This window comes from Pygoscelis adeliae, unplaced genomic scaffold, assembly GCF_000699105.1.
Source record: "Pygoscelis adeliae isolate BGI_AS28 unplaced genomic scaffold, ASM69910v1 Scaffold57, whole genome shotgun sequence".
In the NCBI taxonomy this organism is placed as follows: domain Eukaryota; kingdom Metazoa; phylum Chordata; class Aves; order Sphenisciformes; family Spheniscidae; genus Pygoscelis; species Pygoscelis adeliae.
This window is the reverse complement of record NW_008825615.1, coordinates 15,692,585-15,704,733: the sequence shown is the minus strand read 5'-3', so window position 1 is coordinate 15,704,733 and position 12,149 is coordinate 15,692,585. Positions and strand designations below refer to the sequence as shown.

Sequence of the window (12,149 nt, the reverse complement as noted above, 5' to 3'; positions counted from 1 at the left end):
TCATTTCTTAAAAATCTTCAACACAGTTTCTATATAACATTCATCAGGTGGGGGTTTCCTTGGGCTGCCAGGCTGCAGGAACTTCTTAATTGTAGGCATATTGCTCATTCTTACTTTAAAAGCCTAAAAAATAAAAAACGACAGAGTAAGAGAGAAATTCCAGCTACTCCAGTAGCAGACAGTGCTCCTTGCACAGAACAACTGCTTCCCCCTGCTGCTAGAAGACATCCTAACATTCATTCAGATCTCGGGCCGTCTACAGAGTCTCCTTCTGTCCAACAGGAGGAGGACCCAGCTCTTGCAGAAAGCCTGTTCTTACCAATGAAGGCAGTACTGGAGCAGAAAACATCTAAATCTCTGCTGCCTGAAAGAAACTGAAGGCAAAAATTCAATATCCAGGAGCACCAGGGGATAGTTTTGAAGGTACAAAAACACTAACCCAGCTCATGACCTTTTTCTTTTCATTGCTGGTTCTGATGGTGCAAACTCCCATGTGGGCAAACCACGATATATGTTAACGTGATTTCCATTTGTACTACATTATGTAAGTATCTGAGCTCTGTTTGCATCTAGCATGGCCAATGTTGTCCCACTGTCACAGCATTTCTAGGACTGCATGGCTGAAAGTGAAATGGCTGGAGGCATCCTTGGCTCAACTCAGTTGTCCAGTAGAGCCTTCTCGTACTGTGTTGTAGCCTGAGGTAGCCAAAATATCTACATAGGGCTGGCAGATATAACACAGCCCCTCAGGGAGACCTATTCCCTTCTGGAGCAGTGGCTGGAGGCCAGGACTAAGATTAGGGAAGCGTTGGGCATCTCAGGTGGCAAGAGATGCCTGTGTTAAGGCAACTGAGTCAAGGATCCTGAGACATCTCATTGTACAGACAGTCAGAGAGGACTCACTGGTGCAGATTGCAAGCAGCTGGAGACCCCACAGTTAGCTGAGCAATCTTAGATACACAAGAACCTCTTCTAACAATGGTGCTAAGGGCTTCACAGAGTGACAGCCAGTTCTTGCTGGCAGATGTATGAACATAATTTCCTCTTCCTTACAGGCAGTGGAAGGATAAGGGGGAAATACAAGAAGGAGCAAGAAAAGTAAAAACTGAAATAAGTAACCACCAATTTTAGAAACTTTTTCCCTTCTTGCAGTGAAGGAATGCCTCCTTCAAGGCATGACTTCAGCAGAACTGTGCCCATGCCTAGTGGCTAAGATACTTTGCTAGAAGATGGGAGCTAGAGGCAAGAATTACCTGAGGCTGCAAAACTGCATATAGGATAAAATCTGACACATGTTACTGCCCACTTCGTGGCTGAAGTGCCTCACTCTGTCACGCTAAATTCAGGCTTAAACTGTTGGGGTTGAGATTTAAAAATTTTTTAAAAGTAATTTAAAAAAAACATCAAAACCATTTTCCTCATCAGTTCCAAGCAGAAAACCTAACTGTGATAGTCTGATGCTGAACTGTTTCTTTTGTTAATGGGAATAAAACCAAAGTCTTTGAGCGCACCCCTCAAATTAACAGTTTGTAAGCACAAAGAAGCATGACCTCAAGCCTTGCGTCCTCAACCCAGATTTGCAGTGCCTAGACTGCTTTATTACCATGATTACAGGCACAAGGGGGGACTGCTGAACACTATCTGCTTTTTTCCAGTCACAGACTACTTGAGTCCCCTGTATCTCAACTCTTAATGACTCCTGCAGGTCATGCCCTAGGCTTGCCCATGCACTGTGCTCTATAGCATGCTGCATGCCTGGAGGCTTCTGATTTCTGGTCAAGTCTCACAGCAGAAGTGCCTCACTTCTGCTTTGTTTCAGACTTTGTACATGGCGCAAAGGCAGAGAATTCATCCTCAGTTGTATCGAGTTGTTTATTGAAAGAAAAGTGTCTTAATGCTAAGGCTTGAGTTTCTAGTCATACTGTAGAAGGCAGAAGTGAAGTGAGGTTACTGGGATCCCAAAATTGTAATACCAGCCAGTACAGAAAATGGCACACTGTACCTTATTCTAATGTGTGAACCTGTATCACAGACTTAATTTGTTATCTGGTATTGGATAGCATCTACTGGCAGGAAGCAGGAAAATGAAAACAAGGCAGCTTAGATCAGTGATTCCCTTGGGATGACATTCATTTATTTCTATTGAGGAGGCATATACCACTCAAAGAGGGCTAGGCTTATCCTGATTAACCTCAACAGGGTTAATCAGGAGCACAGTGTCTTACAACAAACCAGCTAAATCAATTCCTTCTTGTGCTTGATGTTAAGCAAACATACGATAGTGACAGTTCCACAAAGAGCCCACACTCCTCATTTACGTAGCATGGAGAGATGATCACTTCAGGATTGCCCTCTAGCTCCTGAATACAGGCATGCTCAATAACAAAATTACCTGCAACTGAGGAAACCCCGACAGCACAGCAGGTATTTTCTCCTCCACTGCTAAAATGGCTTCAATTAGCTGCACATCTGCCCAGCTGAATTTGTTGCCCACGAGAAAGTCTTGGCCGTGTTTCAAAACCTGTAGAATACAAGAGAATGTGGGCTGCAGATGAGAATGGGACATATGATGCCTGGCAGCTAAGCCTCACAGCAGAGCTGTAGAGCTGAACAGCAATTATATCTGAAATTTCAGGGTGGAGTTTTCAGCTGGAAGCTGTGAGCCTAAATCATCTCATTATTGTTGGGAAAAAATCTGAACTCTTGTAGTACACAAGCTTCGGTCACTCGGTAATGATGATAGGCACTGGGAACAGGGGCAAAACCATGCACTTAAGTAGACTAGTAACAGTAATAGAATTAGAAATAGGGATAATGGAGGAACTAAAGAGTAACTTGGAGAATTTATAAAACTGCCATTTAGATATTTCATTTAAAGTTATGTCCAGTGTTGATACCAGGAAGCAAACTTAGAAACGCAGAATTACAATAGCTAACCAAAGAAAATCCCTGCCTTTGGGAATAAGTTATTACAGTCATAAGAGCTTCTAGGACATTCAGCCTTTATTGTTTTCCATCAAGACTAGATGAATGTTACAAAAGTGAGAAATGTTGCCAGATGCCTGAGTCATATGGGTTTGGTTTGTTGTTTTCAAAAATGGGATGTGCAGAAATCTACAGGTTTTGTTTTTCTAAAGAACTCCTAATGTCTCTACCTGATTTATTTGCAAGGGATTTTTGCATTCTTCTAATGAAAATCTTCCAACTGAAATTAAGTATAGCAGAGAGATGTGCTCTAAGCAAATGTAAGTGTGGAACTATCCCCTCAAGGAAAAAAGAAATCATACGTGCTTGCTTTTACTTCAGTGAAAAGTTTTGCTGTATAGCTGAGAACATATTGCTTTGTTGGCTTTGTAGATGTTCAAATAACACAGCCCTGACAATACAAGCCAAGAAATAGAGAAAATGTGCTGCTGTATTTCCCCTCCTTTGAAAGAGCCAAGAAAGCTGAGGATTTGGAACTGACCTGCACTACGAACATGTTCTTATTTTGGGGAAACTTTTTGACATGGTAAATACAAGTTTTATAGACACATCCTCACTGTCACTTACCTTTTCAAAGGCTGGGAAGTACCTGTTAATTGCCCTGTCCTTAATTGAGTCAAGATTTTTCTCCTTTGCCTCAGGTGGAGAGAAAGGAAACACCAAAATCATTTGCATCAGATCTGTTATGCCTTCCACATACATGTCAATCCTATTGGTGGGGGGAAGACAGTAGAAAAGAGCATAGAAGTTATTTCATCTGTTTTCCAATTGACTAAGGCAACTTACAGGAATTTCATATCACCACCATAGTGCCAATTTTCACAGCCAAAACAAAACATAAACTAAAGCTAAATATTTTTTAAAAGGACTAAAAGCCTGTTTCTGTTCAGCAGCATTTCAGAAGTAGTGGTTAAAACGTAAGCAAAAACTAGAGTCCTGGCTTTTTATGTGTTAGCCTTTCTCATGCCTTTCTATTGGATTTACAGGATTGAATTTATTATATATAATGCAGCTATCAAATAATTGCTTATTAAGTGAAAGGAGGTGTTACAGTACAGGGCTCTCTCCTTCAAGTCTTTCCCATAGAGATTGTATTTCCCTGCTATGTAGCTGAGGATGGCTCTGGTCTGCACCATCTTCATCCCATCGATCTCAACCAGAGGCACTTGCTGGAACATCAGGACTCCATCTAGGGTGGAAAGTTGAGGGAAAGCTTGTTAGTTCCTCCTAGACTGCTAGCTTTACAGGAGAGCGAGAGACTGAGCACATTTCTTTTGCAGTGTAGGAGATCATTGATGTCTTGCCCTAACTGTAAAACTCCATGCAGTAAACTAACATTGTGGGAAAGATCAAATATTGACTAGCCTGCAACACACTTTTGTAGCTAGGTCATCACAGTGCAGCTGGGCCCCTCACTTCACAGCATTGCCAGAGCTTCAGTGGCTGATGGGAGCTGGCACCGCCTGCTCCTTTGCACTTCTGGACCCTGTCTCATGCTGGCAGGAAAAGCCTGAACCAGCACTTTCAACCCAAGGGATCGGAGGAGAATAAAGATCTGTGTTAAATCTGAACTTTAAAAAAAAAAAAATCCAATTATTTTGAATGCAGATGAGTTCCCTGTCAGGGACATATACACATGACTAGAAAGAATGAGGGATAGTATCACAGCAAGACTGAGCTACAGGGATAAAGGAAGAGGTCAGGCCACTTTAAACATCGTGAAGCTACAGGGTTAGAGGCAGGGACTGTGACAGCAGTTGCCGTTTAAGTTTTACACAGTCACTCCAAGGACAAGAGTTTGAGAGTCCCCATGGATTTTCATTACAGACCTATCCTCAGTGTTGTTCCACAACAATTTAAGCCTATTTAGATATGTCTTGGTAGTCCCATTTTCTCCTGGTGCTGGTAGGAACATTTGTCTGAGCCTTCAGTGAGGCAGCTCTGAGAGCTAAGCTGACATAGACAGTCAGCACAGCAAAGTCAGTCTTTTCTAGACCAGTTTTCTGCTGGACTAATTCACTGTCTTTGGAGATAGTCCCTCCTCCATTTACACATTAAGGGCATCCAGAGAACAATCCCACCCTGTTAAAATCACAGCAAAACTCCAAATCCAGCTAGGCAGCTGCCACTTCGCATTGCTTGAAGTTAATAATTTTTTTTGATTGCTCAATTTTAATCCACTCAGTGCATCCTTCTTTCAGGTATGAGGGTTCATTTTAACGGGCACATCTGTTTACTTTTTTCTCCACAGAGCTATTAAAATACTTTGCTAGTCCAGAATTAATAAACATTCTTCACTCATTCTATATTACTAATTTACAGTTTAAATACAAAGAGTAGTTCTCTCTGCAGCAACGAATAGCCTGTGTTTGTTTCTTGTAAGCACTCACAGAAAGATCCTGTGTCTTCATGTCCTTCCAGAACACACCTCTGCAGCTTAAGGAAGAAATATTACTTGGTATCTATCTAGCAGAAACACAGTAGAATGGGAAAACTAACAGTTCTGCAAGTGAAAAATAAAATCTGACTTTCTGGCCCTTGACAAAAAGTGATGCAGCAAATGTAAGTGAACTGAATGCACGGTATGTTTCTTATCTACAGAAAAGACGTATTTCTCCCATATGACCAGTAGCGGACTGCTTCTCCTCGCTTTGCAGTGAGAACCACTTCACATAACCACTGCATAGAATATATATGGAAAATTAAAAGCAGTTTGCCAGTCATTTTGTGGGTTGAATTGTGCTGTCAGAAGGTGGTCTGTGGAGCATACATTAAAAAACCAATAATCTAGACCTACTATTTGTCACCGACCAGCAGAGCTTGTTGAAATCCAGGTAGCAACTTGGGCAACCCATGGCAGCACAGATTGAGCCAAGCTAGTCGTCCCTCTGGCCAATGGGTAGAGGTCTGGCCAGGCCAATGCTATTTAACTCTCTCAGCCTCCAAAACAACTGTCTGTCTGCAAGCTGCCTGTTGGGAACAGCCCCTGGCCCAGGCTTCGTCCTGGATGCTGCTGGGACATTGCTTAGAAGATCATCAGCTGGCATGGGCCAAAGTCACACCTGGACCATTCTAACAATGTGGTGGTGTCTAAACACAGGATACCCTGGCAAAAAGCATGTTGGTAGGAAGAGAAAAAAATTAGAGGGAGAGGTAATGTGGGGTTATTTGTGTTCAGTCGTGCCCTGCATGACCGGCAGTATTCCAGAGGTCCCTTTATCAGGGTGACTAACTAATTTGTCTTTCTTCAACCCATCGTATTAAACCCAACCTTTTTCTTTGTGTTCTCACCCTCTTAAGCTCATTACATACACATAAAAGCCCTTGATCTTTATAAAACTTCCCTATCCTTTTCATCACCATTTAATTCTTCTCTCTGGATATGGATAAGCTTGGACACTGTATCCAGGATTGTACCACTGTCTGGATTAATTAGTCCCGTGAAGCAAATTCAGATTTGGGCTTTCAGTACCTGAGCTATCATATTTAGAGCTATAACTGGTGTCTTTACACTGCACTGCCCTCCCAGGTTGTCAGATTCCCAGCCAGCTGGACCTGCAAATTTAATTCTGATCTTCTTGATACCACTTCTTTTTTATTTCGTTCATTTTAGTTTTCATGTCAGAATTTCTTTAAACACAGCTTTTCCTTTCTGAGCAAGCAGCCAGAATGCAGGTGAGTCCTCTTCCAAGTCTCCTAGTATGTCCTGGCAAGCTCAGCCTGCTGTGAAGTTTCTCTTACATGTCTTGGGCAGCAGGTAAACTGTGGGGCGGGTGTGTTCTGTAGTGCTCCTCACAGTCCCAACTCCTTCCCTACGCCGGCAGCAAGGTCTTCTCCTTCCAGGGTGGCTGCGGAGGGGTTCACTGCTGGATTTAATCTGGCCAAAAATCAAGGGCAGTGGCGAGGGGTGTTTGGGAACTGGTCTCACTCACAAGGTTGACACGAAGCCTTAGTGGCTTGCTGCTTTGACCATGTCAGACTTTCTGCAGGTCTCCCTGCTGGCTACCTGTTTTTTAACTGGGGGAAGCTTCATGGCTCAGGCTTATCCTGCTCAGGACTGTCACTAGTGTGTTTGCACAGAGCCTAGCACAAAGGAAAACTGGCTTTCCTGGGGATTTTGGTGCCTTGCTGGCCTTTCATTTAGAGGCTTATCTCACTGATGTTCAGAACTGACGTACAGGTACATCTATACTAGTCAACAACAGCTCAGGCCAGCTGGCACAGACTGGCCACATTCACTCTATTCAGCTGTCTCTGCCTGTAGAGCACGGTGGTCACATCTAAATGACATCTTGGAAATGGCCCTTGGCCTGGGAAAACTCCCAAATGATGCTTAGGAATTGCTTTCAGAAGCGCTATTTGCCCTGGACCAAAAATGTGCTGGGAACCATGCTAACAGTTCAAGAGCATAGATAATTATGTTGGATCGAATAGTAATGTTTGCTACCCCTGTTTAATGTACTGCAATAAACACAGTCACAGAAGCTTTGGCTTTTAGTTTATAGGATTTGTTTGGCACTGGAAAGAACAGGTTACTCAAAACTAGTATTTCAGTATTCTAGGTATACACCTGGAAGTTTGCACTGGTTTAAATAAACTAATTTTAAACAACAATTTAGCTAAATTGGAGCAATTTTTTGAGGGACTAAGCCTCAGGTGTTGGGATTCTTACCTTTGATTAACTTCTCATACTGCTCTCTTGTTTCCAAAAAAACTTCTTCAAACTGGAGGAGAGAGAATAGTGTTACATTGCTGTATTTGAACATTTTTCTTCTGTAAGCGATTGCACATAACCATGCACAGAACAACCAAACCAAGCAAAAGATAATGGGCCGGATCTTCAACTGCGCTGTTTGGCCGCAGATGTCCTGAGGATCCCCCACGCATCCTCGCAGCCAGGGAGGAGCAGAACATCCTGGCCTCAGGGCACTGATTCAGAAATAACCTAAATGCAGGTAGAAACAGAGTACAGACATCTACAGGAGGAAGACAGGCTGCAGCCAGTGCCAAGGGAAGCACAAGGTAAACCAACTATTTCTTACCCCATCCCAGGGCATGTAAGTCAACAACACTCTTCTGTTTATACAAATTGTAACTGCAAACTAAATAAGACTGAGTTAAGGTGGTTTTGCACAGCTGGAAAACTCAGGTTAATTAAGGGCCTTTAAATAAATCCCCATTTTGACCCATTATGATTAATTACTTCAGGGGACTGATACTAGCTCTAATAAACTCCAAGCTCCACTGAGTTTGCATCCCAAATATTAACCACTGAACAAGGTAGTTACAAACATGCAGTGCCACTGGCCAAATGAATTTAGTCACCCTCTTGTAGCTGTTTATCCTCCACATGCATGTTAAATTGTTCCTTACTGAGGCCGGTTGAAAACACCGGTCTGGAACACTGTACTGAGTGTCAACTAACCTCCACACCGGCTGCTGCCAACAGCCATCGTACGGGCTCCATTCGCCCCCTTCCATTACAGTAGGTAAGCCTGGGCTTCCCCGACATGCTTCTGAGCTCCTGGTTCCCTGAAAAATATTAAGCAGAAAACAGCATCTCATAAAACTGGTGTAAGTACCATTATTTTGAGGGGAGAGAGAACCTTTTATTCTCACTATGCATGTTGAAGTTGAAGCTTCATCTGGTTTAAAACAGAAAATGGACCAGTGACACCACACAGCCTGTGCTAGGACAGAAAAGATGTGCAGATCTGTAAAGCCTTCCCCAGTGCTACTAGGGAGGTTTGTTATGATTATAAGCAAACACAGACATGTTTAAACAAGTGGCATGAGTCCTGAGCTACGGGGGGAACCTTGCTGCATTTTAAGACAATTATACAAAGCCACTGAAAATCCCACCACATCCTCAGGGAAGTCACTCACTTACCCTCAATGCCATCATCCTCACTGAAAAGATGAAAAGAAGAAAAAGAAAACGGGCTGAAATTTGCCTAGCTTTGTTTGCCAGATGTTGGAGCACATTTTGCAGCTTCAACTGCCATCCACTTCTTTCCTCAAGTAGGGGCAAATGAATTGTTAATCTTCCCTTTATTCCATGAAACAGGCTGAGCTTCCTTGGCGGTCCTATTGAATGGCTACAGCCTGTTTCCTTACTGCTTAAGGCAGCCTTGAGGTGTCCCTCAAAGCCAGATCTGGAACCTAGTTGCATTGGCTTCAGGTGCCCCCAAAAGTATCCCCCAGGGCACCGGGGACCTGCGTGTCCAGGGGACTGGCACGTCGGAGGCTGTCTGAAGCTTGCTGTAACAGCACCTCTCCCCGCACCACGAGCAATAGAGTGTGTGGCAGAGGCAGCACGTCTGTACTGAGCTGTTTCATACATAGGGACAACCAGCTGGACTATTTGCGCTGACACTTGAGTATAAGTGTTTGCAAATCCAGACCTTAATTTCTCTGTGCTTCATTGCCCTAATTACTAAAAAAATGGGACTAGCATTCCCCCTTCACAAAGATGTTAGTATCATATGCTAATGATTGGGAGAAAAAAAAGCTTAAAAATGGGTATCCTAATCATGTCCTAACGGCTCAGAAACCAGAGTAGAGTGCCTGATTTTAAATAATTTTACAGATGACCCCAGTTTTCTCAGAGCTAAAAGCCAAAGCTGCAACATTACGTCTGTCACACTTTGCATCCACCTGACATTTCCCATTCGAACCGGGTTCGGTATGCTCTAGTGACGTGTTTTCTTCAAGTCACAGTGCCTTGTAAGTCTACTTAAAGTGCATTTGGAACATGCTTTGCCAAAACTTGATTTTAAAGATCAATCAGATTGAGAGTTCTCCCTTGAGCAATTCTGGTAACAACCAAGTCATGTTACTACAATAAATAGGGATATTTTGGGATGTAATTTAGACAATATAATCCGAATACACATAAAGGAAAATATTATCACCTCCAGTTTTAAAGTGCAAAAAGCTGTTGCTAATTACAATGTTTTGCCTCTAGGACAGTGGTTTTATTGGTTTCTGCACGTTGTGCAACTAGCTTTCACTATATGGCAGTGCAGCTTATCTGTGTAGTTCACAACAGCTAACTAGTGCCTCTTTCATTATCATACTTCTCAGATACATTGCATCCATATCATTTCAACACACATTGCCCCAACTTGTAATGTACAGAAACTTACAGTAAACAAGACTTTCCCTTTAACTAAAAAAGCCAAAGACTACAATACCAAGAATATGAAACTTAATCCTCTTGGAAAATATATCTATTGTTTCCAGAACAAAAGCAGAAAAGCCTTAGGTATCATTTTATCATTTTACATGAACAAGAAATTCTATATGGCATTAAGTTACGTGAGAAGAACAATGACAAATGCAGAACAAAAACCTGTCATCAGCTTTTTTTTTTTTTTATTAAGAGTAACTCTGTCAGCTGTAAGTGGGTTTTAATTGTCTTAAGCTTCTGACACAGAAAAAAACCCCTTGTTTTTTGGTAAAGTCTCCTCAATCTTTAGATCCACTGAATATACCTCCGTTGACTATACAGGGACCTGACACATGTAGCTCACATACGGCTACATTTCAGTGCCTGGGTCTGGACCTGAGTCTTGCCCTGAGGACTCAGTTTAGTTACCCATTCCTATGTGTCTACTGACACTTGAAATTCCCTAAAGGTGGGCAGATACAACCCTCGACTTACTGGAGACGGGACAACGTTTTTCGCCTTAAATCAGTATACCTATTCATCCAGACTCGCGATGCCTTTTTGCATTTATTTGGGGAAAGGTACAGTTAACATAGACAAGGCTGCCTCAGGACTTCACTCAGTCCTCCACTATTTTTCTAAAATTTTAGTAAAAGTTTTGCAGGATGTTGTGTTTTAAAAAAAATTGATCTGTTTTTGATACAATATGTTGATGATTTATTAGTAGCCAAGGAATCTTGTATAGCTGACACCCGTTCCTTACTGTTTGCCTTAGCTGAAAAGGGCCATCGGGCCTCTCCACATAAGTTACAATTTTTATAAGAGAAGTGTAGAATATCTGGGTTACATTCTCCAACAAGGGGAGTGGCATTTATCTAAAAAGCATATTAAAACCATTCAAAATCTTCCCTGACCAGTTACTAAAAACAAACACAAGCCTCTTTAGAAGCTGTAGGATTCTGCCACCCCTGGATAGCTGCTTCTGAGGAAATGGCAAAACCCCTGATACCGATTATCGCTCAAGATGCTGGAGAACCCATTCACTGAACAACAGACAAGGTAAAGACATTCAAGCTTGTCCTGGTTTCAGCTGGGATAGAGTTAATTTTCTTCCTAGTAGCTGGTACAGTGCTGTGTTTTGGATTTAGGATGAGAATAATGTTGATAACACACTGATGTCTTAGTTGTTGCTGAGCAGTGCTTACACTAAGCAAAGGACTTTTCAGTTTCTCATTCTGCCCTGCTAGCGAGTAGGCTGGGGGTGCACAAGAAGCTAGGAGGGGACACAGCCAGGACAGCTGACCCCAGCTGACCAAAGGGATATTCCATATCATATGACGTCATGCTGAACAAAAAACTGGGTGGGTTGGCTGGGGAGGCGCGGCTGCTGCTCAGGAACTGGCTGGGCATCAGTCAGCGGGTTGTGGGCAATTGCGTTGTGCATCACTTGTTCTGTGTATACTTTTATCATTATTATTATTTTTCCCTTCCTTTTCTGTCCTATTAAATTGTCTTTACTTCAACTCACGAGTTTTACCTTTTTGCTGATTCTGTCCCCCACCCCACTGTGGGGGGAGTGAGCGAATGGCTGTGTGGAGTTTAGCTGCCTGCCAGGTTAAACCACGACAGTCCTTTTTGGTGCCCAATGTGGGGCTCGAAGGGCTGAGATAATGACAGATCTGACCAGAGTGTGTTAAAACAAATTTGTTATAAGCTTTCATTGTATTAGGTTAATAGTCGCTGGCCGCAATGTTGATTTATTTGCTCTCAGAGTTGTTGTGCTTGTTCTCAGAGTTGTGTTATGTGACACCTTACTTGCTGTATATGTAAGGTGTCTCTGGGGGCTGGGTCAAGGTTATCATTTTGCTGTACTTTGTAGCACTGGCTTATGATATGATAAAATTACTGGTCGTGAGACTAATCTGGTATTTGTACTCAGCATTGCTGTCATCTTCAGGAACCATCTCTCAGAAACTATTAATAATTACACTCT

The 12,149-nt window shown here is 42.5% G+C and overlaps 1 protein-coding gene across 1 annotated transcript in view; it reads right to left on the bottom strand.

Moving 5' to 3' along the window:
• LOC103924631 (glutathione S-transferase 3-like) overlaps window positions 1–12,149 on the bottom strand; it is a 16,802-nt gene continuing 4,653 nt past the window's right edge. Inside the window, exons 2-7 of the mRNA XM_009333189.1 lie at window positions 8,411–8,517; window positions 7,658–7,709; window positions 4,042–4,174; window positions 3,553–3,694; window positions 2,393–2,521; window positions 1–123 (exon numbers count right to left, since the gene is read on the bottom strand). Of these exons, the coding sequence (XP_009331464.1) occupies window positions 1–123; window positions 2,393–2,521; window positions 3,553–3,694; window positions 4,042–4,174; window positions 7,658–7,709; window positions 8,411–8,497 (666 nt within the window). The 5' untranslated portion in view covers window positions 8,498–8,517. The remainder of the gene's footprint in view (window positions 124–2,392; window positions 2,522–3,552; window positions 3,695–4,041; window positions 4,175–7,657; window positions 7,710–8,410; window positions 8,518–12,149) is intronic.